The 25437-nt window shown below is 37.7% G+C and overlaps 1 protein-coding gene across 7 annotated transcripts in view; it reads right to left on the bottom strand.

Moving 5' to 3' along the window:
* The window catches only part of nedd4l (NEDD4 like E3 ubiquitin protein ligase), a 44309-nt gene extending 19172 nt beyond the window's left edge, over nt 1–25137 (bottom strand). For 3 of the 7 annotated variants that reach the window (XM_028025459.1, XM_028025460.1, XM_028025461.1), the window contains exons 1-9: nt 24777–25137; nt 21364–21437; nt 16260–16341; nt 15224–15262; nt 14493–14546; nt 5149–5199; nt 2331–2392; nt 2040–2142; nt 112–266 (exon numbers count right to left, since the gene is read on the bottom strand). In XM_028025459.1, coding sequence (XP_027881260.1) covers nt 112–266; nt 2040–2142; nt 2331–2392; nt 5149–5199; nt 14493–14546; nt 15224–15262; nt 16260–16341; nt 21364–21437; nt 24777–24821 — 665 coding nt within the window. In that variant the 5' untranslated portion in view covers nt 24822–25137. Of the gene's footprint in view, nt 1–111; nt 267–2039; nt 2143–2330; nt 2393–5148; nt 5200–5958; nt 5995–10492; nt 11676–14492; nt 14547–15223; nt 15263–16259; nt 16342–21363; nt 21438–24776 lie in introns of those variants that run through there. The other 4 variants (XM_028025454.1, XM_028025455.1, XM_028025456.1 and 1 more) reach the window with 2 other exon arrangements.
* Between the last annotated feature and the right edge of the window lie 300 nt (nt 25138–25437).

The raw sequence follows: 25437 nt of genomic DNA, 5'->3' as shown, positions 1-25437 counted from the left end.
AAAATACGGTAGTAATTATGGCAGGATTAAAGAGGAGGAAAGCAAGTCGACATAATAAGAAACCACATTTGTTCCTATCCAGCTTTGTCCAAAAAACTGATCCAGACATACATGTTTGAAGGCCGCTTCCACTGGGTGGTGCGGTTGTTGTGGTTCACGTAGTAGGTGCGTCCCAGGTTGTCCACCTTTTCTTCCCAGCCTGAAGGCAAAGGAGGCAACAGCTGCTGGGGTCGCTGGGAGCCCGAATCTGCGGACTCATCCCAACCCTGAAATCAAATTCAGGGCAAGAAATTTAAACTCACAAACTGGGAAGAAAAAAAAACTCATAATCTTTATTGAATTTAAGAAAGAAGGCCGATTAAAGCACATAAAAAAATCATTGCTGTGACAGGTTACATTTTTCTAAGTCTTTTACAGTGCTTTGAAATTATTTACCGCCATTTTGTCCAGAAAGTAGTTGACAACATATCTGTGACCGCACTTTAAACGTCTACTCATGCTGACAGAAAGGACTTTCCATCACAGTATGACACTGTGTGACACGGCTGCATGGGGCTCAGTATTTTCTGGTTTTCAAGTAGCAACCTGTAATTGAAACCAATCTTTGTACGACTTCAACCGAAGTTCCAAGAAACCTAAACTCCAACCATATAGTACGATGGAAACCACGGAGACCACGCTGAGTGGCGAAACATCACCCACCTGTGGGGGTGTGCGTGTGTGTGCGTGTTCCCCTCCCCTCGTTGCAATACACACACACACACACACACTTCCTATGAAGTCACTTGAAGTCTGGCACCACAGAAGCAACATAAATCAAGCAGATTTGTGCAGACGGACTCCATACTGGGTGCATGACTAATAATTATAGCAGCATATACTCCTCTACTCCGAGTTGCTTTGCATGAGAGTAGATGCTAGATCAACATGATGTGATAAGCAGACGGACGTACAGACAGAAGCTCTCTATATGCGTTACAGGATCTGTAGGTGATAAGCATCTGATCACACCTAGAAACAGGGCACACTGTCTGCTAAAGATGAAGACAGAATCACATCAAAACATGTGAAGAAAGAAATATGTGCTTCAACATTAGGCTAACTGAGGTAATTACAACAAAGATGAGCCAGAAAGTCTCTGAAAAAGTATTTCCACCCCTTGAATATCCATCTGTTTGAGGTTTTATGCAACATAGCAACAGAGTAGTGTACTTGTGAACGAACAGAAAAGTAATGCAAAGCTAAAATTTTTCTGATTAAAAAAATCTGAAAAGTGTGGAGTGTGATCGTATTGGCTCCAGTGAATCAATACTTTGTACTTTTGGATGTGGTTTTGCTTCAACACACTTGATTCAAATAATTAGGGAACTATGAGGATCCTGTAGAACTTCATAGAATGTTAAAGATAAAATTTACTTGTTTACTAATTTCAAGTTTCTTCCAGCCTCTAACACATTTTCAATGTTTAAAAAAAAACAATCATTCTTTCTATTCTTTCTGTTTCAAAATTACGCACAATTTCGTGTTGGTCTATCCCATGAAAGCATACTGAAATGCACTGGTTTTAAAGTGGCAGCATGTGAAACGGTTCAAGAGTGCGAATACTTTTGCAAGCCCTAGTAAAAGAAACTTTCCGCTGTGTTAGCAGACACAGAAGAACAGACATTTAAAGTTCGAGAGACAAAGCTTCTGTTTCTGCAAATATCAGCCCACATTTTAAATGAATTTTCCAGACCTCGACCTGGAAAAGACTTTATAGATTCTGGCAACCAGAGGTTTCCCAAATTCCCAGGAAAAAGAACAAAAAAAAAAAAAAAGACTTCTCCTACTATTAGTAGACATTCCTATTGGTCTAAAGACAGACATTTACTTTCATCTTTCAGCTCAGAGAGATGCTGTCATTGTTTGAAAGGAAGGAATGAAACCATGATCCCATCTGGTAGAGAAAAGGAAAAGGCCTTAGGTAATGCAAAGTCAGACGTTTAAAAAAAAAGAGAAAAAAAGAAGACATTTAGCAACAAAATTGTCTGAGACCTTACCTCAGCCTCTTCCCTCATCTCTCCAGCCTCCTCCTCTTGTCCTCCTTGTTTGGGCAAATAGGCCATCTTCAGACGCAAGTAACCCTTCACCCTGGACTTGTGACTAGAACAACAACACAAGCTCTTTAAAGTGTAGGTCAGCATCTATATAGTGCCTGATTTTATTTCATTTTTAGTAGTGTAATAACATTTGGATGAACAATCATGAGGTTTGAAAATGATTCCAATATTAGTTTTTATTCATTGGATTGTGTAGCAAATATTTGAGTCACGACTTCAGTAAAAACCAACCTTCTTGGTCGAAGCAGGAAGTCTTTAAACGTGTATGGGCGCTCCATAGCAGGATCCTCTGTCTGTAAACAGGACACAATTATAAAAATGTTAAGACAAAAACAAATTATCACAATCTTTTCAAAGGGGGCCACAACCGATTCTGAACCCATCCCACCATCATTATGCAACACTGAGGTTCTCCTGTTTCCTACTGAGGAGCAGAAAGGTCGCAGATAGTTCTCGGCTTTCTCACTGCTCCGTGACTGGGCACAACCAGTCCATGCTGGCTGCTCATCGTAAACCACTCAGTTAGATACCACACAGACAAAATGTCAGTTTGCACAACTAAATTAGAAAGAGCATTCAATAACACAGTTAAATGCCTATTTATAACAAGAAACACGAGGAAGCTATCAAAATCAAAACCTGCTTATAGACGTTTTAGAGCAATCACATTGCAAACATTAGATCAATAAGATAAATACAAATGCTGCAAGATTACACTGAAGGAGCTTTCAAAAAGCATTATTTCTCAAAATCTAATGCTGCAATGTTTGTCAACCTGTAGAGACGTGCTCCATGTTTCAGAAGGCAAACGTGGAGAACACGGGGCACTGCTGAACCAACACGCGCGACTCAGCTTTGAATCATGACACATAACAGAACTCGTGTGACAAACTACTAGAGAGAAAAAGATGACGACTTCAGAAATCCCGTAACTATGAATAAGACAAATTTTAACAACTTACATTAATGTAAAACATAAGTGAACTGAATGAAAACACCTTAACAGTAGCATTATTCTTCCTGAGTCATGCTCACACTTGAGCAGGTAAATTAAGATACTGTGTTAGCTAAACTGAAGCAACACACCCTGTTCCTTTACATCTCAAAAGAAGTCCGGTGTGGCTTTTATCTGCTAACAATTTCCACGACCGCTGGGACTCAGACAGGACATTAATAATTAATTACAACAATGTCCACTAATGGGCTTTTCGGGCTTGACATCCAAGGCAAAACTCAACTGAGCAACAAACAAAGCTGGCGGCACAATTGCCAGATGTGCAGAAGGACCATAACTTATTGATTTTCATTATGCCTGGGCTGGTGCAGGATACTCACAGCCTGATAGACTTGAGCCCAATTACCATACTTAACATCAGACCATTAAGAAAAAGATTAAAAATCAACACATTTATTATGATCTGACTGCCTACATTTGAAAATAGAAATGTACAAACCATCCCCACTGCTGCTAAGTAATTTAATAGTAATTAATGTAGTTATAATAGTGCTTTAGCTGCAATGTTTATGTTTTTTACTTTGATAAACAAACCTAAGTAAAACTCTGCTATACATACTTACTAAATGTATTATTTGTTTTAAAGTAAGCATGTTTCTTGCACAGAATAGTAAGATAAATTGCTATTTATCGAGTCTAACATGTGGATACATGTTGATTAATAATGCACTATGTTCTTAGGTATCCAACCTCCACCTGACTGCTCAACTCCAACATTACATATCACCAGATGTAGTTTTAAAACAGTATTCCTAAATAGGAGTGATCAGCAGCGCTCTGTTGATTTACTTACAATGAATGTCCAAGTTTATTATCACAGGGACAATTTTTCAACAGACCTATTTGGCTTTCTTCAGTTCAAATCAGTTTTTCATACAACCCTGAAACACATCTTTCAAGCATCAGAACAAACCAATCAGGACAAACCAATCCCTTTAACATACAGAAATAATATTATTTTAGTCCAATCATACAAATCAATTCAGACATAATAAAAGGCACTCTTATTATATTATATTATATTATAGCTATTATGCAATCCCAGTTTATTTTGCCCCCTTAACAACAATAAGCTATAAACTTTGTGATTACCCCTCAATAAATGTGCTCTTAAAATAACCAGCTTATATTGATTTTTAAACTGACTTATGTTTGGGCAATATTTTAAAAATATTTTCACTATTTTACACTGAACAGTTAAAAAAAGGTTGTTTAAATACTGTGCCTCTTTTGTAGTAACAACATTTTCACAAGTGACATGCAACTAAGCAAATCCAGCAGTGCATTATGGGTAGCTTTGAGAACTGTAATGTGTCTCCCAGCAGGGTGAACGCAGACAGGGGAAAGCAGAGCTAGTCCTGAACATAATTCCCATCTAATGGGTAAATAGAATAAGTGCTCCACATAAATATGAAGAAAAAAAATTCTTCGAAGAATCAACAATCAGTGAAAAAGAATCCAATTCAGGGCTGAAATAAGAATTTCTTAGCATAATTAGAGCTGCACTAGAAAGAGGAAAAAATACACATTTCATAAGGCAATTTAATCAAATGCAAGAATTTTAAGCGATGAGGAAGAATCAGAGTGAATTCCAAATGTTACTAAAAACTATAATTTTTTTTTTTTTAAAGTGTATATATACTGTATATATGTATATATATATATATATATATATATATATATATATATATATATATTTTGTGTCGACTGATTGTGAACGCTGTTTTTAAGAACAACTTTCCAGCACTCAAGGGTGAAATCATGTGAAGTTTTTTGGGTTTTTTTCCATGGGTTGTGACGTTTCACAATTGAGAGTCACTGTGTTTACATTGTCCAATGCCAGCTTTCTATCCCTAGAATAGTGCTGTTGCCGTTTCACAACAACAAGCTGGGTCAGGCACTTTCTCACACACAAACACAGCTTCATGGGGGTTAATCAAGCACAGCAAAAGCTGAATGATAAGAAACAGCCGAGTCTTCAGAACAGTGTTAAAACAGTGCGTACTTATACACACAAACACGTAAATAACTCACCGGCAGATGACTGAGGGGAACGTCGACTTGTCCAAGGAAATCATCTCTTGTCTGGTGGGAAGAAATGAAGAAGAGAAACTTGAGAGGGTTCCATTAGAGCATTTTTGGAAAATCAAAATGTCCAGCAGGGATAAAGAGGGGAAAACCACAATGTTGAGAGAAATTACCTGGTACACCAAAATATCAGTTTGAGTTTTTTTTCGTTTTGTTTTTTTTTTAAATCAGAGAGAAAGGCATAGTGATTTTTACATAAAGGGCAGCCAAATCCAGAAATAATCCTTAGCCTTATGTATGAACACCTGTAGAAATCTGAGAAATAAAACATTATTTTTCACAGATTTAGTAAACCAGAAATGGTTTATAATGGGATCTTATTTTCTAGCATGGGAGCTTAATTATTAATAAAATATAATCCAAGTTAGATGATATTTGTAGCAAAAACTAATAAGTGTCGTGCAGCTGCAGCTTTTAAACTATCTAATCTCTGAAAATTCATGTTCAAGTAAACTTCATCAAAAGCCCACAATCTCTTCCAATCATTACATAATAACACAGGTGTCCAACAAGGATCAGACTTAGTTTTTATTTATGGACAGGCCTTTAATAACCACCTCAGAGGAGCAAAGTAAAAACAAAACCCTTAGACCCTAAGCAAGGAAAAAAAAACAACATCCACTGCCACCAAGTAGAAGCCAAGTCAACTGACAGAGGGTGAGAAGGACAGATGTGACGACAGGGCAGATTCAGGAAAGGTTTTGTGTTTCAGTTTGCAGAGGCCCATGGGTTCGTCCATGATTGAGCAATGATTACCTGTCCAAGGTGAAAAAGGCCATTCCTGGAAGTAGCCTGTGTGTGGGACACAACTGTTTATAAACAATGTGCACAGACTTACAAAGGTGTTTGCTTACTGGACTGAAAAGAAATGCACTGAACCTTAGTGAACTAAGGTGAGTGCGATAGGTGAAATGCATATAGATTGTAGGATTGATAAAGGAAAGAAAGAAGTCGACATCACAATATTAATCATCTTTCACAAGTTCAAACATTTTTTTTTCTTTTGAGAAAGTGTATGTGTTCTTTAAGCTGTAATGTTAAATTCAAGGTATTTCAATGTTTTTGCATCAAGAAAAGTGGTTTCAAGTTAAATTAGTGCTAAAATATTTAATTTGAAGTGTACAAAACTGGAAACACTTTCTCAAATAAACCCCAACTGTGGCACTTTTTAAGATGTTCTGGACATTTGAGGATTAAATATTTACCCAGGGGTTAATATTTTATTTATCACCTCCACAAGTAATAAATGTAACTAACACAGTGATGCAGCAGTGTGGTTGGCAACCACTGCAGTTTTTTTGGTTATCTGGTTATCAGTTCTACTGTAAAACCTGTAATGCTTAGATGTGCAAAATCTGAACTGGTTTATCCAACACTAAATAGAAAGCATTTAGTAAAGTAATATAAAATTGAATCAGTATAACAGATTTATCACTTTCCATTTGCCGGGAGTAAAAACTACACTTTCCAAATGTGTTAAGTGTAGGTTTGAGCTGGTTTCATGCTGGTTTGAGCTCTGCATTTTAAGTGTCTATATCATTTTACTTTTATGGTAAGCAGGAAAAAGTTGAGACACCTTTGGGAGATGAGCTCGCCAGCCTCCCTCTACATTTAACATAAATGGAAATCTTTAATTTGTACAACTGTGTCCCATTAAAAACAGGCACGTCGTAAAGAATCTGCACACCCATCCACCCACATTTAAAACATAGGCACACCCAGTAAACTATTCTTGGAAAGGTATCTGAAATGACATCAAGATTGGCTTTCAATTCCCAAACCACCAAGACCAATAACTTACTTCTTATACAAGTTTCACGCGATTCAAAACAGTTAAACATTGACAGAGATGGAGGAAAGAAATATCCAGAGCTAGAGCACCTTCTAACATTGATAAAATTTCACAATGTAAAATTACACCTTTTTATTTTCACTTCTTTAATACAAAGTGTACAAATGTGTTGTACACTTAACCATTTGCTTACCAAGGCTGTTAAGGACAATGAGTGTCCTTCCTGAGAAGTAAGAAATACAGTGCCTAAAAGAAAATGTCAAACTTAACATTTATAGAGATGCAATCGAATGATACCATACTGTCCTCTTATCAACAGTCACTCTGCTGATCACACCGAGTCATCTGGAATAAATATTCATTTAGGGCTGGGGGGGTTTTTTCACTTCAACTAAGATAATATCTTTACACTGTGGTTATTTTTGTGCTGAGGGATGAAATTACAGTGTCATTAAAGGGTCCCTTCTGAACTTACAGCTGCTCTCCAGAAACAAGTTTTACCCAGAGTAGTTGTTTTCCATAACCAACCAGCAGGTGAAGGAGCAACAAACAAAGATGCTAGGCAGGTGAAAACCTATATTGGTGATTTTCAAAATATTAAGACACTAAAAACAGATCACCAGAAATTTTAAGCAGGTGGGTCTGTTTTCAGAGAACTGAACACCAGTCAACTACTCCATTGCAACTACTGAAAAGGGGTGAAGCATCCATTTTCATTTTCATTCAGTGTTCTGTTGGAAAAAAATCTGCATGCTGGCATTCACATAGTTGTTAATTTGACCTTTGCCAATCACCCAAAACGTTTTACAGACTAGTCACATCACTGCAAAGAGCAACATGATCCCTCATAAAAGACATTGTCTGAGGTGTTGACCTATCCAACAAACTCTCAGGATACCAATGTGATATGGATTTCTTGTAGGAGAAACCTACTCTGACTCAATTTGTCTCTTTACGAGTTTGTAAACCCATTTTACACCTAAAATTCAGCCTATTATTATTATTCAAACACCTTTGATAGTTTTCATTTGTTTTTATTCAACTAAGAAGTTTGTTTTTAATGGGAAACAAGTGTCTCTCAAACGATAATTAAAATGTTACAAAAAGAGTGTCAGTAATTAAAAGACTTATTTCTGTCTTCATTTGTATTTTATTTAATAAATTGGTATGTGGAAAATGTATACACCTCTCAATAATAAATGTAAAAATGCTTCTTATAACAGCTGACCACTTTCTTTTTGCATGTTTCCACTGGTATTTTGAGGTTTTTTGTTTGGTGCTGAACTCCATGTCGTTCCAAGTTTTCTCTTTGTTATTACCATGTTGTTGAATTGATTCAACATAATACCAAATTGCCCCAATACCTTTAAGTCAAACAACTCATGTTCGTGGAAATAAAACAACTCTAAACCTGAATTGGCTAGGAGTATGACTCTACTATTAGACAATCCAGGATAGTCTTTGACAGTGTTTGTCCATGTCCAAAAACTTCAGCACTCTATAGCAGCTGTGAAACAGAATTACTAACCTAGACAAAGCAATAGTATGTACATGCCTCAAGAATAAAATTTGAAATTTTTTTCTCCCCAAAATGCCTTAGTGGCATAAAAGAAGAGGTGAAAACAGACTTTGTGATTCAAGGCAAAATGGAATGGGTCCAGGCTGCCACTGAGGTGTCAAAAGTCTATCTAACATACTCAAGAGCCTCAGTGCTGACACAACTGAATTACAAAGCTATGCCCATTGGAGAGATCAAAGATGACGGATAAAAGCCCCTCACAACAACAGCGATTCCAATCTCTTAAACAGCCCAAAGACCAAAACTAAAAAGAGACACCCCCCTACACATAGACTGATAAAACCCTCCTCCATCCCTCCTGTCTCAGGTAAATATAGCCTTTGCAGTTGGTCATATGGAGATCTTTGTGAATAGCTTCCGCAGGCGTCAAAGCAAAGCTGTAATAAGGGTAGGCCTCTCTGGCATAGCTGTCTGCAGCTAGTTAGTCTGGAAAACACACAGACAAACAAGCACACACTATTGTTATCCACTGACCAACTTTTTTTCCTTTTTTTTTTTTAAAGGGCTAACTATGCAGTTTAAGATCAAGAAAAAATCCTGTTGCATAAAAACAAGCTGTAACAATTGCAATATTTGAATTTCAGGATAGAAACCACTAATAAAATGACTGCAGCAGTAGGTCGTTACAAGAGTTTTAGGACTCTTGTATTTTTTTTCTTGTTTTTTTTTTTTGTTTAATCAAATGGTAAATTTAATCAGTGAGCAACAATATCCTCTCTAGAATTATTATTGTAGTGTTACTGCAAAATATATATGTGGAAAAAGAAAGGCTTTTGTGCAGACTGAGGTTGGCCACTGTGGCTTTGGGTTAATTCACTCATTTGCCAAATAAATTCCTCATATGTGCCCACATACTGCCATTTGATCAATTCCAGCTGATTTTTTAACAAAACAATTTACACCTAAACCACTGCGTATCAGATTATTACTCTTTGTAGCTAAGTATTTCTCATTAAGTATGGAAAATGGTCAAAAGAGGACAAACTGCCATGTACATTGCTCCTGCTTGGGCCAATTGACTTCTATGAAATATGACCATTTAGCACCCAATCAGAACAACTCATTTAGAACATTTAGAACTTTCTGCTCTTCAGCAAATACGACTTGGCACATGAGGATTACAAAAAAGACCAGCACTCCTCAGTGGTTCCTGTTTTCTTGTCTCATTCCAGAGATGAATATTATAATCTTTACTTTCTGACATTATGTACTTTAAATATAGTTTTTTACAAAATCATTGAAAAGGTAATATAACTGGTTTAAAAAAAAGAAGAACTTTACAAATTACCTCACATCTAAAACTCCATACTTGAGAAATTAGGCAAATTGGCATTGTGGTAGATTTGAATACAATGGCTTCCGAATTTGAGTAAAAACTAATTGCTCTTCACAGATTATCCAATGTTTGAACTGGCTTTCCCAAAACCTCCAATCATTTGGAAAGCAGCTAAAATGTACAGATCCACACTACCTTGGAGCCAGAGAAGAAAAAACAAAAACATCTGCCTGCTCTTAAACTCAACACCAGCGCTTAGAGGCCGCTAAATATAGAAACAGGCAACACTTAAAAGAGATCCAATTGCTATTGGTAGTTTTATCAAAACCTGGGTGTTAGATTCCTCAGACATATGAGGCAACAAGTGAACAGAAAAAAACCCCTCTCTGTTAGTCAGAAACCTGTTTTCTTTTGTAGCTAAACTGGCTGATGTGAGTAAAATTTCAAATGCCTGTGGCTAAGGAGTGAAAAAGAAAACAGAGAGTGTGATTAGTAACTGCGCCTGTTCTTTTTAGTTTCCTGAATGTCACACCACCCTGTTTCTGGACCCCTCAGTTCTCCAATCTACCACAATTAATAAGTGAAAGGAAAAAAAACATTTTAAAAGCCATCTGGAGTCTAACTAAACTTGAATAATCTTTACCTTGGGATTATTTGTTGCCAATTTCTTGCCAAGACTTGCATCCTGATCTCTGCCTCCCCTCTGGGTAAAGAATATCTTGAAATGCGGCTGCCTTCTGGGGTTTTCCCCACTGATTTTAAAAGTACAACATTTTGATCCATCTTTTGATTCCAGTTCCACATCAGCCTGATTCTCCTCTATGGTCTGGAAGTCTGCCCCGTTTTTCAGATGTTTATTTTCCAGCAGCAGCCTCGGATGAGATGAACTCCTCTGCAGTCGGATTCTGGGATAATGCACTGTGCGGATGCCTCGACCAAAGTCCCCCTGGGAAGCAGCAGTCTGCTGACAATCCTGGGTCTGATCCTGGTTTTGGTTTTGCTGTAGCTGGAAAACTAGTCTCTGTGTTGAACCATTAACACTAGCACATGGTTCTAGACTCAGTTGCTGGCCATCTTGACCATAAGGAAGAAGATAATGCTGGACATCAAAAATCTCAGGAGAATTCCTCTGGATACAAATGGTACCAACATTAACACCAGGTTTTCCTCCACTCAGTGTAGCATAGCCACTAGTACCAATGCTAAAAACTCTGCATTTGGGAAGGTTTGGTTCATTCAGCGATAATTGGGAATCTGGGCTATAGTACGGGGGAGGCGGCTGTCGCGGAAAGTCTTCCTGAGTTTGTGGTTCGGGATATGCAGGCGCAGGTCCAGGTGGGGTATAACAAGGTGGTGGGACATCATCTGCAAGGTCACCAGAAGGTCTATTAATTGATCCATTGGAGCGCTGGAGGGAGATCTGCACAGACGAACTTTTCGTGGGTCGTGATTCAGGGTAGGTGGAGAGCTGTGGTATGAACATGGAGGAGCTCCTTTTGAGCGAGGGATCCGAACGCAAACCAAAACTTCCAGATGAGACGTTTTGCGCCCCCAACTCCTGAGGAGGCCTTGGTAAACGAGGAGGCTGCACGTAGCGCGCTCTGGACGCTTCGCCATCTTCTCGCTGCTCTTCTGAGTCCGTTTCCAGCATCTCCGGAGCTGTGTTGCTGCGGCCAGATCCAAAGTATAAACGCAGACGCTGAGCCATTTTCACCTCATGTCCCACAGCTTCCGTTCAATTTCACTTACTGTTAAAACTCTGACTTACTGTTGGTTCCCTCCTCTTCTTGTGTCGCCCACTTCTCCTTTGACTGGCTGGCTGGCTAGATGACTTCTCCCCTTTTTTCTTCCCCCTCCCTCCCTTCCCACCCACTCTCAGTCTCTTCCCCAACTTTCCTACCCCACAATGAACTGCACACAGACCAGAGTCGTCTCACCGCAAAAACACAACAGCAGCAGCAGGATACTCAAAAATAAGGTGGAAAATAAGACTTCAGAAAGAGGATAGGCAACTATATTACAATAAAAATAAGAAAGGAGGATCCCCGTCCAGCAAACTATTAAGAACACCGAGCACTAGCGACAGACAACAGAAATAGCCTTAGTCGAGTGTCAGCCAGCATTCCTGCCATGATAGGGTAGGAGCGTGTGGAGTTCCTGGTTACCGAGGTGACAGAGGGTTGCCTGGTAGTCACATGACTCCAAAGGGCCCCACCACCTCAGGTTACACCATCACACTGGCCCCCACCATCAAACCACTGCACATGATCCCTAGTCTTTTATATCCACATCTCATCAAGATGGAAAACCAAAGGAGAATTTACATTAAGAAAAACAAATTTCTTTGATCAGAGATAAAAGTGCATTTTACCTCGTCAAATATCTGTTCACCAGAAGAGGACAACATCGATAGGAATTCAGTTTTTCTTTTCAACACAGGAAACAAAACAAGACAATTTCCTTACCAAGTGACCCACTAAATGTCCTTTTCAACCAAAAATAACAAAAACACAACATTAAATATGAAAGGGAACTTTTAGAACCACATAAGGATTTGCAAGGAAACTGTTACTAAAAATGGACCAGATGAAAAGGCACCAGGAAAGCAAAGAGACTATCTGACCGATTTTAGCTTTGATAAGACAAACAACACGGTTGTCTCTGGAGATCCAGCTACACACAGGAAAGACACACAATCTCTCAAGTACAGAGCCAAACACTTATCTGGCCGCTTGTTTTATAGGCTGCTCTGTTTGCAACTAAAAGTTGCCCAGGATACAGCTCAGCTGAGATCCTTGTCTCTAATCCGGAATGACATAAGAAAAACTGTCAAATAACACTGAAGCACCTCTAACAGCATGCTGTAAATTCATAAAGAGCACTTTGTTTTGCTCAACAGCGACATGATTCACCAATCTATCAGCATGTTGAAAAGAAAGGATTGCTTTTCTTGAGCCAGCCGAGAACCGACAAAACCTCAGTCATTGTTTGACCTTTTAGAAATGCATGTCTGGAAAGACGTTGCCTTGTTTTTAACTTCTGTGACCATTCACTATGTTCTAAACCACTCTACAGCAAGCCGCTGCTGTTCTATTGCAACAAAATAAACTAAAAGAATAGAGAAAAAGAAGAAATCGTGCCTTGGCATGCTGGTACACATGGTGATGACACACTGCCTACAGTGATGAGCACAGTCAATACAGGAGTGTGCGAAATGTAACGGCGAATGATCTGTATAAAAAAAGGAAAATGTCAATGTGTGATCCAATTGCAGCTAGCTAAAAATGATATAACATGCATTCCTCAAATTCAACATTATGCTGTACTGTAGCTCTGTTCAACACCTTTTTTTTAAGTTGTAATGTAAGTGGTAGAGTGTACCAAGAGGCTCAGTTTTGCATTGCTATCTTAATGTAGCACAAATTTAAAACCATCTGATAACATAAATGTAAATAAATGGATACAAAAAATAAGCACCCAATAAAAACATACAGGCCAGGGGTGGAGGAGTTGGCTTGGCAAGCACCTCAGGGCAGCCTGGAAGCACCTCCTCAAACTTATAAGGACTGAACTGCGCTTGAGGCTGTCTGTGTTGTGCTTTCTTGTCATCCTTCTCCATACAGAAACAGTGAGCTCTGACTGCACTGAGGGATAAATAAAAAGGTGTGCTATTCATAACAAGAGTTACCAACGAGTTCTCTCTCTGCGCCAGTGTATTCCCAGTTTGTCGGCCAACATCGAAAAAGATTTAGGCATAAAATCTGCCTGGTTTGATTGAGTTATAAGGAAACTACAGCGTAATTCCAGCGCCCTCTAATAGCTCTGAATTTGTGAGAACCAGAAAGAAGATATGCGAGTCTTATCTGGAACAGAACGTCCAAATTAACTTGAGCTGCATGTAATGTCTGTTTCATCAAAACAAAAAGCCCTGGTTGTAGATCCTGGAAGTAATTTAGGAGACATAAACATTGAAGATCACCCTGGTATTAGTCATACACTTACTCTCCAGACTCTATGTAAAAACCATTTCACTATTCCATCAGCTTCGTAGACATATCCTCAGGGTCAAGTTTACACAGTAGCATGAATTATCAAATTTATCATGAATACCTGTTTATAATGCTAATTGCTGCACTGCTTGACATTTATGTAGTTGTTATGGCAACTGAAGGCCTGCCACTGGGGTATTTTTACATATGGAGGAAATCAGTGCTTTCAGGAAGGAAGTGCTTTGATATTTGACTATCGATGAATGCAAGAGCTGTTAAAGTCAGATGCTGTTGTAGCTGAGCAATGAAACAAGCAAACAAGTTGTTAGTTGTTTAGTGCATAAACCTGTCTCAGCAAACTGCTAAAAATGATCATATTTATTAAGGCAGCAAAAGTCATCACAGACAGTTGATTATGTTTGTAATAAAATAAATGAAAAGAAGCAGCACAATGTCAGACAAATTAGTCTCACGAGTCATTCTACTTTAGTGTCCAAGTATGAAAATATTTCAGAATAAAATATTATGTAAAAGATTATGATACTATTAACAATACTGTAGCATTTGGTGCTATCAAAAAACATATAAACACTAATGAGTTGTTCTAATAGTAGCATAAAACAGTAATAAATAGGAAGAAAATGTGAACCTTACCAATCGGTTTTCATCAAACACCTCAAAAAGTAGCCTGTGGTTCTGTGGGCACACCTGTGTTGGTAACAAAATAACAGTGATGAGTGATGTCATTGGAGATGTTCAATCGCTATGTCTCAAAGAAATTCATATCTGATGGAAAACAACCTTTGAATATTAAATTCAAAGGTATTAGCCGGAAATTCTATTTCAGGGAAATTGATGTTTAATCAACAGAGACCTCAAAAATATTAAGGGCTGCTTTGTATTTACAATACAAAGATGTATTGCATCCCAATATCTGTAAATAAAATTCTGCGCAAGGTGTTTTAGAGAACATTGGTGAACAAACAGATCATGAAGACCAACGAACACACTAGACATATCAGGGCTAAAGTTGTGGATAGGTTAAAGCACAGTTAGGTTATAAAGCAATATACAGTATATTCCTGTAGCAAAAAAAAATGAGCGAAGCTAGAAAGTTATGATTTTAGGTCAAAGCATATTTGTGTGTTCGAATGGCCAAGTCAAAGTCCAGACTTAAATTCATTTGAGCACCTGTGGCAAGACATGAAAATGGATTTTTACAATTGCTCTCCAGCCAATATGGATTAATCTACACAATACATTTTTCTACAAAACAGTGAAACAGCAAAATAAGTTTACCAATCCCACAATAAGTTCATAATAGGGTTGTCGTAATAAAGACAGGACATTAATTATAACACAGGAGATTTAAAAGCTGAACTCACCCGGAAATAGAATTCTTCGTTCCATTTAGGATTGAGGGTCTGAAACACAAAATTTGTTTCTGATTAGACCAGTTTGTTGTCGGACTAAATCCCCATAACTGTGCAAGTGACTCTCAAGAGTTTTAAAGAGTAAGAATTCAAATCAGATTATATCCAATTATTGGATACTTAAGCTTTAAATAAAGTCTCAAAGATCTTCATATATTTCTTCTAAGATTAATCAGATGAGCAGATCTTATGTTTTCTTCTGCCTTCCATATTACAGACTTTATTAGACTGAGAACTGATTCAGTCAAACGAAAATGAGGCCTAGATTTCACAAGTTACTCTAATTAATTAGCAAAACATTTCATTGCAGTAATAAGATAATACTGTGACAAAAAGTACCATTGAACTAAGTGCTCTCTGACAATCAACTTTTTGCTGTGAAAGTGATGCAAACAAAAAAAAATTAAAATCTGCAGGAGATATCCTGCTTTTGGAGCTCATACTGATGTTAGTTTCGTCAAGTTCCTCCACTTTAAGTCATGCTTTCCGTAATGCTTTATATCATTCAGCCACAAGCCATCCACTCTGCTTCTACAATAATGAAACTGTCAAAGGTGTCCCACTTAAAGAAACAAAGAACCAGCAGAAGAGCCCAAGCACTGATACTTCCTTTTCTGTTCCACATAGCAGTATATTGTCAAGCTATTTATATCCTATAAAGCAATCATAGCCACTGGCAGCATGTCTGCCTGCATGGAGGCCTGAGCTGTCCAACTCCTACAGCGGCTTTTTGCTGGAAGATTGCTTCTGGCTAAGCCAATCTATAAGAACGTGAAGAATATTGTTATTGTTGAGAAGCTGCGTCAGGCTACTAGTTCAGAGTTTGACCCCTTGTATTATGCACTAAATATTCAGAGACAAAAACAATACTTGGGAATAAATTACACTGGAGACCAAATAAAAAAATATAGATTTTATATCATTATGCAATTTAAAGCATCACTAATCATCATTCACATCAATGTCAATTTATCTCTTTTAAACTTACCTTTTTAATAGTTTTTGTCTGGACTAAACCAAGCTCTTTGTTTTCATCAGCAACATAGAGAGAAAGCTTGACATAAGGATCACTGCAAAAAAAACAAACACAAATCACAATTTTAGCAGTTATATATATTAGAAATAATTACAATCGAAAGGCATCTTGAACTTTTCACTTCTGCAAGTAAGCTTGAAAATCGCTAGTATTAAACTGTCTCTAGTCCTTCATCATTTGCTGTAGACACATCAAACAGGTAGTTGAGGATCACACACAACCTGAACTAAAGTCGGCCTGCATATGAAAACTGCTTAGCTTTGGAAACAGTGAGATAAGGCTCTAACGTCTATTGACGGGGGTTTTAAAAATAGAAACGGCAAAATATTTTGAGGTGAACACACAAATCGTACGAAGAGAGTAATATGACTTTGGGAGCGCTGACAGGGCAGAAGGCTCAGGTGAGATCTGCTTATAGAGGCAGAGCTGGAGCATTCACAGGACCAGAGAGTAAAATGATCAGGTAGCAGAAAAAGACAACAAAAAAATATATAAAATTTTTTTTTACTTGCCCAAGATGTTATTTGGACAAACTTATTGATTTTTTTTCCTTCAAAGTATCACATGTGCTTAGAGTTGCCTTAAACATACATTATATATATAGACATTCTCTATAGTAGAGAATGTCATTCTCTACTATATATATATATATATATATATATATATACTGTATATGCGCATATATATTTATTTATTTTTTTTACATTTGCTTATCCAGATCTAAGTATGCTCACATTTATTTGAGTATGAGTGAGGGGGAAAGTCAGCTGTAAAAAGTTGTCACTGAAATGCACATTGTTTTTGTTTCTACTAATTAGTTTGAAACAAATTAAATAGGCTGCAAACTGTGAACAGAATGCGGTGTAAAAGATAAAACTGATTGTTCTCTATGCAGAAATAAAAAAAATAAACATGACTGAACAAGCTTAAATATGTATAAGGCAAAAGTGGAACAAAAATATTCAGGAACTCCCTCACTAAGTACATCATAATATTTTCATGTCATTCTCTACTAACCGTGGTTGTCTAGATTAGGAGGCAGTTTATCACGATCAATGTTTCTGTTTATCCCCCAGTAACTTTAGCCTTTATACATTTATCTTTGTGTTTTACAACAGTAACCCAAGGTTAACGATCTTCCCTTAATATTAAAAAAATGTTTTTTTTAAATTTAAAGATTAAACATTCCATGTATACTGTGAAATTTGAAGTTTTGGTTATTTAAAAATCTATCATATCACCAATATGTCAAAACCCTAATATTAACACTTTGTACTTCCAGTAAGAGTGGTTTCATGACTTAGTATGACGCAGAGCTAATTTACACACAAACATCCTCCACACAATATTTTTGTGGTGTGGGAGGATAACATTTGTAGAGAGAACATTTGGTTAAGACACTAACAGCCTGTTACTGTGGCCTCATTTCACACCCTTTAAGCTAAAACAAACTACTTCAAATGTTTTTAGTTGCAGAAATATGATCATCAGCATACTGAGTTGACCTGGGTGAACAATCTGATTGCTATTTTCAGTCAAAATGAAGCCAGCTGCCTGCTCCTCAGATCCTAAATCACAGCTTCCAGTTACAATCGCTCAGCAAAACTTGATTTGGACACAATTCAGACCATCGGGAATATGCTTTCAATCTGATTTGCTATGATAGGCTTTTATTAGGATACCTGCCATCCCAACTGGGCCTGGAAATAAATCAAATTCCAATCCAAGTGTGTCCTTCCTGCCAGCTAAAATGCTGCCTTAAATCCACAAGATAAAAAACAAGGGAAACGAGGAGCACAGACATGGACGAAAATGAGCTGAAACTGAATCCTTATAAGCGAATGTGCGGCTGCTTGATTGCTAATTGGCGTCTTCAGCATCCCCACAGTTTCTAATTGCATGTTTATGTGGTTCTGTCATGTAGAGAGACTAAACATTAGCAGTAAGCGTACAGTATCTCAGCTCTTATTGGGAGGAATTTCCCTGCCTTCCTCTAATAGCGAAAAAAAATCCCTGAAGAGGTAGAGAATTAGGAAACTTCAATTCAACACAATAAAAACAGCTGGATTTAAAACCTAGCTCAAAGAAAATTTATGGAAGATTTATCAGCACCTCTAAAATATACCAAAAGCAAAACAACAGACAAGAGTTTTGCATACAAAAGAAGCAATAAAGCAGCTTCGGAGAGACATTTGGAGCAAAAGGAAGAACAAGCTGGCACTGTTTGAGTCTCTCAAAAGGTGACAGACTGCCAAGTCAGCACCGTCTGTGCGAGCACACCACACATCAGACCTCATTCAGTGTTTCTTCAGTACAGTTCAGCTTTGGCCACGGCCAGCCCTGAGCTGTGCTGCCAGCATGGAAGAGTTTGCACCGTGCTGAACACCCTGAGGCGTATTCTGGTCAGATAAAAAAACATTACTGTAATCCCCTGGAGAGGTGCAGGTTTCATTCTGAATGAAACCTGCACATTAAATCTATCTGCATATAAATACTAAAAGAAAAAAAAAATCAATTAATGTCTTATTCTATATTTGTAATGTTCGTGTTCAGAGTTTTAATTTGACAAGAAAAAGATTGCCAACACTCAGTGGGCCTCCTCTGAGAATCCTTCGATCACTGCAGGGTTGCTACATTTGTCTGCGTCGCTCCTTCATGTACAGACCCATTCAGGCACAGAGGGCTGGATTGTTAGGCCTGCCTTCTAAGAATTTGTTGTATTCAACGCAGTTTCGAGGGAGTTTAAAAAAAAAAAGCAGCCATATCACTGCAGGCACTGCTCATATGACAAATCCTGGATTTTAATAGTTTAAGCTGTGTTTTGATCCATTTGCAAGTTCAAACATTAAGCTGCTCACCTATTAAAATGTCAAAAATATTTAAAGAGGCAACTAACATTCAAGTAATTTTAAAACCACATGTCAAACATTTACGGCTTTCACAGACCAGACATTTATAGGTGTCCTTTGTAGGAGGAATTAACAAAAAATTAACAAAAAAAAAACAAAAACAGAATCCCTAAGACTTACTAGATTTATTTGCAGTAGCAGTATATATAACATATAAATAGTTTTACTGCTAGCAGCAAGTGGGGTTAAAGATTATCACGTGATGCTAGAAGTTTTATTAGGTGCAATCAATCAAAGCACAAAGTTATTGTGTGACTTCCATCAGCAAACGGCCTGACATACAAAAACTCAAGACTTGGAATTGGTGTTTTGCAAAAAGTATTCATACCCTTTGAACTGTTCCGTATGTAGTTATATATTTTAATGAATGTTGTTGTGATTTTCTGTAACCAGCAAAAGAATAGCTGGATTATAAATCATGAACATGCTTTGATGTAAAACCTTCTCTTGGCTGTATGTTTGGGATATTCTCCTGCTGAAAGTGAAGCTCCACCTCGTTCTCTTACATCGTCCAACAGGCTTTCCTACAGCATTACCCATTCTGATCTTAGTCCGTCTTCCTAACTACTCAACAGTGACCAGTGGCATGATGTTGCCACCATGGCTCTTTGCAATGTCTTTCAAAGTAAGGTGAATTGTTAATTTACTGTCAAACGTAATGTGTTGTATGTAGGACAAAAGGTAGAATCATGGTTTGATTCTTTTAGAGGTTTGCTGTGTCCCCTGTATGGCTAGCAGCAAACTCCACATAGTTGTAATGATGTGATAAAGGCACAGTGTCAAAGTGAAAGAGTTTCTTAATGAGACAGAGGCCCAATTTCAAGGCATCAAATTGCAAAGTCTAATTTCTTTTAAGTTATGTTTGATACGTTCAATAATTTTTTTTATCACAACTGAAGGATAGTGTGCCTGGAAAATACATAATACAGCTCCTTTAAAGCATTTGCTTGGCCAGCAGCAGGGTCGCTGCACTGAACTCATCTGCAAGTCTTGTTTTGAAAAGAACAGTATGGGAATACACATTTTATGTGTGGTACCGATATGAAACTTCCATTGCACCTCCTGTTGCAACTGCGGGTTTAATTTCTGAGAACTGTGAGGGATATCTTCATCTCCACTTGTGAATCATTATCGGCCGGAGGCAGCTCAGAGGTGGATTGTCTATGCAGGTTGATTACTGAAATGTTTTGTGAAAGAAACTACTGATTATTGCTTTCCTTGATTGGATACTTTAACTGGATGTCTGGACCAGCTTGAAACAGAAACCTTTTTTAAGCTTCTCCACAACATTATCCTTCAACTGTTTGGTCTGCTCCGGGGTCTTCATGGAGTTATTTGTACACTAATATTCTCCAAGAAACCTATGAGGCCTTCAGTGAGCAGCTGTATTTATACATGCACAGGTGGACTCCATTTCTTTATGAGTAAATTTGGCTGAAATTAAACGCAAGCCATCCTTTGCAACCTACTCCTTTGTGTTTAAAAAAAATAAAAAGTAGAAATACATTGATTTTTGTGATTTTTCTATAACAAAATGTGGAAAAAGTACAAACTTTCAAAGTACATAGCACAAATCTGCAGAAGGTGTAATGTTGCATTGGGCTTCACAGTTCACAGACAGAGGACAGTGATGAACAAAACATTCTCAAAGAAAGGTTAGCATCTGCACGTTTTCACATGCAAGAAGGTACATTATTAGTTTAATTATTAGTCAAAGTCTTCTATCTAGAAACGTGCGACTACAGTGGATTATGCATAGGATGGGAGAGGTAGGTAATCATTGATTAACACTTGAAAGTTCAAGGTCTTTGTTATGAACTACATTTTTTATTGCTACAAAGAGCTGTCCAAGGTTGAAAGGACAAACAATAGGAAGACCCTAGAAGTCAAAGAGCAGGATGCTGAACACAATAGCTAAAACCTTGAGATTGTTTTTTTTTACCTGACTTTTATTATGATACACCCCACACATTATTACAGTAATGATGCTAGTATTTCTTTCATCTAAACAGTTTAAAGGGCTGAATTTTAAACAGACAGAATCAGACTACTTGAACTTGGTGCAATGGACAGTTCTCAATAATCTTTGCACTAGAGTGTAGTGATTCACATTGAAAACACATTGATGAAAACTCTCCGACAGTTACCTGGCACCGATGATGTCTTTCTTCGCCAGATCAATTCCTGCAATAACTTTAACTCGTAGCACTCGCGTGTCATGCTGCAAAACAAGAAGACGACAGAGGACCTTTATTTGATTTTCAGAGGAAATTATCTCATAACTTTGTAAACCCATGTCAGATTTCAATCTGCCAGATGCACTGACTTGGCTCCAGGTCAAACTTAACAACAGAGAAAGAATAAGTTCAACAACAGAAGCAAAAAAAATAATGATCATTCTATATAGTGTTTGCATTCATCTCTTTCCAAGACAGTTTTTTAAATAATTAAACCAACAGTGGACATTTTGCTAAACCATCTGTTCACTAGTTCTAATGAAGAGAAGCTAGTAGGAGTCCAGACTGTTTCAGGTGTTTTTCTATGGACCCGTTGTTTTGAAATTTAAAGTGTAATTTTTGCACTACAATTAATGTACTGAATTATGCAATGTAGACCCTGAGTGCATCACTGCCAAAGATACAAGTGTTCTTCATCAGCTCAGTTTAAGAAAAAATAAATCTAATATATATGATGAGTGTTTAGCCAATGAGACTAAAACTCTTAACAGATTTGAATCGGTGTGTGCAATTTTGCTTGCTTGTGTTTTTAACAATCAGCATTAAATTCGTGCACCGCCATACCCAAAACCTGCAACACACTCGAGCTGTTTGGCATAACTCCAACATTGATTTTATTGAAAGTGCACCCCACCACTCGGATTAATTTAGTGATGTTTGACTGAGGTGACAAAAAGTGTGCCAAACACCCACAAAGCTGAGTACATCAAGCACTTTGAATTTTCCTTCAAACAGGTACTAATTAACAGACCTAAGAATAATTAAAAGAACTGTTTTAAATTTGTGGCAACCATTTTGAATTTTGAGACTGGCATTGATAAGACGTTTCTGTCTATTCTTGTTTAAAATTTTGATATGAGAGCACCTTCCTGTTTATTTTTCCCCAACATGTAATCTTGATATGTTTCATTCAAACACCTAACAAAATAACATAGATTTATTCTGATTTATTTTTTGTGGTAAAACACACAAAAAAAATCCTGTTGTCATACTGTTAATATTTCCTTGACATTGTTGTGGCATTTGGAAAACTTAATATATAGAGAGGTGGTATTTGTATGAAGTTGTAGAGATACTGATCTAAATGGCCTTCTGTTGCACAATACAGGAAAATCATGCAACTGCAGTGTTATTTTTGAATGTTACCATAACAATATCAGTTTCAGTGGAACCAGGCTTTCCACACTACTCTTTCACAAATCTGTTAATATGATGCCTCCATCTTTCTGTACCCTTTGCAATTTTGGCCACTATCACCTGCCCAGTTTAGAACATATGCAATGCCGAGAGTCCAACCAATACACTGACTATTTTATGCAAAATGTGAATTTATAATTACGAGGAATATAACAGTAAACAAATATTGAATTCTTACCCTCTTGTCATATCATTGTTTTTTTTTAAACTAATATTGCAATGATGATATTTGAAATTAGACATTTGGGAGTTTGTGGTATCATCGTGGAATATCATGTGTCTAGTTAGTTTCAGTTTTCAAATCCTGCAAAAAGAAAAACAATTGTTATAATGTCTGTATGGTTTAACATCCGGATAACCAAATGCCAGAGGAAGTGCAAGAGTTTGAGCATCTACAACTATCCTCTGATGTTCAGCCCCATTATCTCATGCAACCATTTGTAGCACTAATATCCATTTTAAAATACAATCATCTCAGAAGTATCCATTATATCAAGGGTGCCCGCGATCAGCAATCGACAGCTACCATACTGCAGCTTTTAGATGCATCCTTGCTCTAAAATCCCTGAATCAAATAGCAGAATTTGCTAACCACAGTCATTCAGCTCTACAGAGGCATGGTAATGGTCTGCTCATTTGATTAAGGTGTGCTGGAGCAGAGAAGCATCCAGCTCTCAAGGATTGAACTTGGGCAACCCTGCCTTATAGGATTAGATGTCAGACCAGGAATGATGAGGCAATTAATTTAGGTCAAGAGTACGCCTGCACAGTTTCTAGGAATTACAATAGCACAGCTGAATATTCCAGGTATAATATCGACTATGAATAACCCACGTTGTGACCGTTTTCTTTTCGGTCCATCACAAAGTCTCCACACCTCTTTGCAGCGTTTAGCATCTAAGCTGCTAAAAATATACCCCCAGTATGTGCATCGAGGGAAGTGAAAAGTCTTTCCAACGGGCCAAATGTGTTGCATGCATTTGGCGAGCATGGCAGTTACACGTAACATAGCAGGCACCCAAATATCGCTCTGGTCAAGCACATTAATCAGTCACCGTTACCTGAAATGACCCAGAAAAAAAAAGAAGAAATAACTTTTATCCATCCTGTCACTGATCTAATCAAATGATGAGACAATGGGATGGGTGCACTGTTGAGCAATACATTCAGACATTCATTTAGGCCAGTGCTCTCAATACAGGCACTGATAAACATAGCCAGAAACTATGACTGCAATCAATTTTGAAATACTTTTTTACTGCTACTTCAGTCGCCATAGCAACATCTGCCATAAAATACTGTGATAAAATTTTAAATCAATATCGCCCATCTGTATTTGACACATGCAGACGCAATATGCTCCCGAAGTGTCATCCAAATGCACCAACAATTAAAAAACGTGACAACTTTGACTAATCATCAGTTATTCTGAGTCACAGTTGAGAATAATGAAAGAAAGAAAAAATCTCCATACTCCATGCTTCTTGTGACTGCATTGAAAATGTCAAACAGGTACATGAAGTAGGGATGCTCCTCTGCTAGACTCGTGACTGTGATGAAGCTATGTATAATCGCATGTGCACTCCATCTATAATTACCACTGTGTATTTATGTAGGTTTTATGGTTAAAGCCAACAAGGTGTCCACAGTCAGAGTGACCTCGTATGACCGTACATGCCTCTATTTCACTCTCTCAGCGGTCAATTCACCATCAAACAATTGTGATTACTACCTAGCAGGGTGTGTTTAGGTCTCACTTGTAGGTTTAACCCTTCAAGCTAAAGATAAAAAAAAAAAGAAAAATAAATTGATTTCCCAGAAACAGCTATATTTTTGTAATGCAGGATGCAAAGTGGAGACTTTGATTTCAAAACTTTAGATCAAAGTGGTTTGTTGGCCTTTAGTTTATACCTTATTGTGAAATAAATGCAAGTGGACAAAACCACAGAGAGACCCGTGGCAGGAATTGACATCTACCTGAACACAACAGCGGAATGTTGCCGTGGGTAAGGGCTTGTTAGCTCCACTCACGGCTAATCGTTAGCCATCTCTGCTCCCAGCCCCTCATAATACCCAACGACTCCATTCTGCATTTCAATAACGCCTTAATTACAATTCAAGCTTACCTCGTCCTCTGAAAGTCCATATATAGGCTCGTAATTCGTTGCCATATAGCCTGCGGTCCGCGGTATACCCACACAAACAAGTCGCTTTGAGAAGCTAGCTGGCTAGCCTTTAACAATAAAGTCCCACTTTCCTCTCTCTGCCGTGCGGTGGTGGTAAAGTCTGCGGCGATATCTAATCCTCGGCACGGATCGGGGGTGGATTCACGGCCGGATAACCTAATCCGCGCCAGGGTGGTTCATCCGAGACACAAGGTAGAAATGTGAACATTTATATGATGATCTTATGTGTTTTAGATTGATTCCGATCGTTTTTTCTGAACTCAAAGCATAAAAGCCTAAATGTTGTGGCACTTGACTTCCTTCTGGCAGTTCAGCCAATCACTGCCTGAGCTAAGGTGAGTGCTTTAATAATCAACCAATAAGAATCCCCCAGTGACTCCCTTCCCAGCCAATTAAATAAAAAAAAGGCGTAGCCTGTCTTTTGAAGCCGTTTCGATCCATTTCCTAAAAACATGTTATACAGCGAAGATTTTGTAATTGTAAATAAATAAGTATATTAATTTTGCATTGTGATGCTTTATGTTGGAAAGCAAATCACAGACTCGGGGGTTCAGAAATCATGTTTGAATTTGCAGCACAATGTTGTAGGGTAAATAAAGTT

Source organism: Xiphophorus couchianus, chromosome 8, assembly GCF_001444195.1.
Source record: "Xiphophorus couchianus chromosome 8, X_couchianus-1.0, whole genome shotgun sequence".
NCBI lineage: Eukaryota > Metazoa > Chordata > Actinopteri > Cyprinodontiformes > Poeciliidae > Xiphophorus > Xiphophorus couchianus.
The sequence above is the reverse complement of the archived record's forward strand: the minus strand, read 5'-3'. Positions and strand labels throughout refer to the sequence as shown.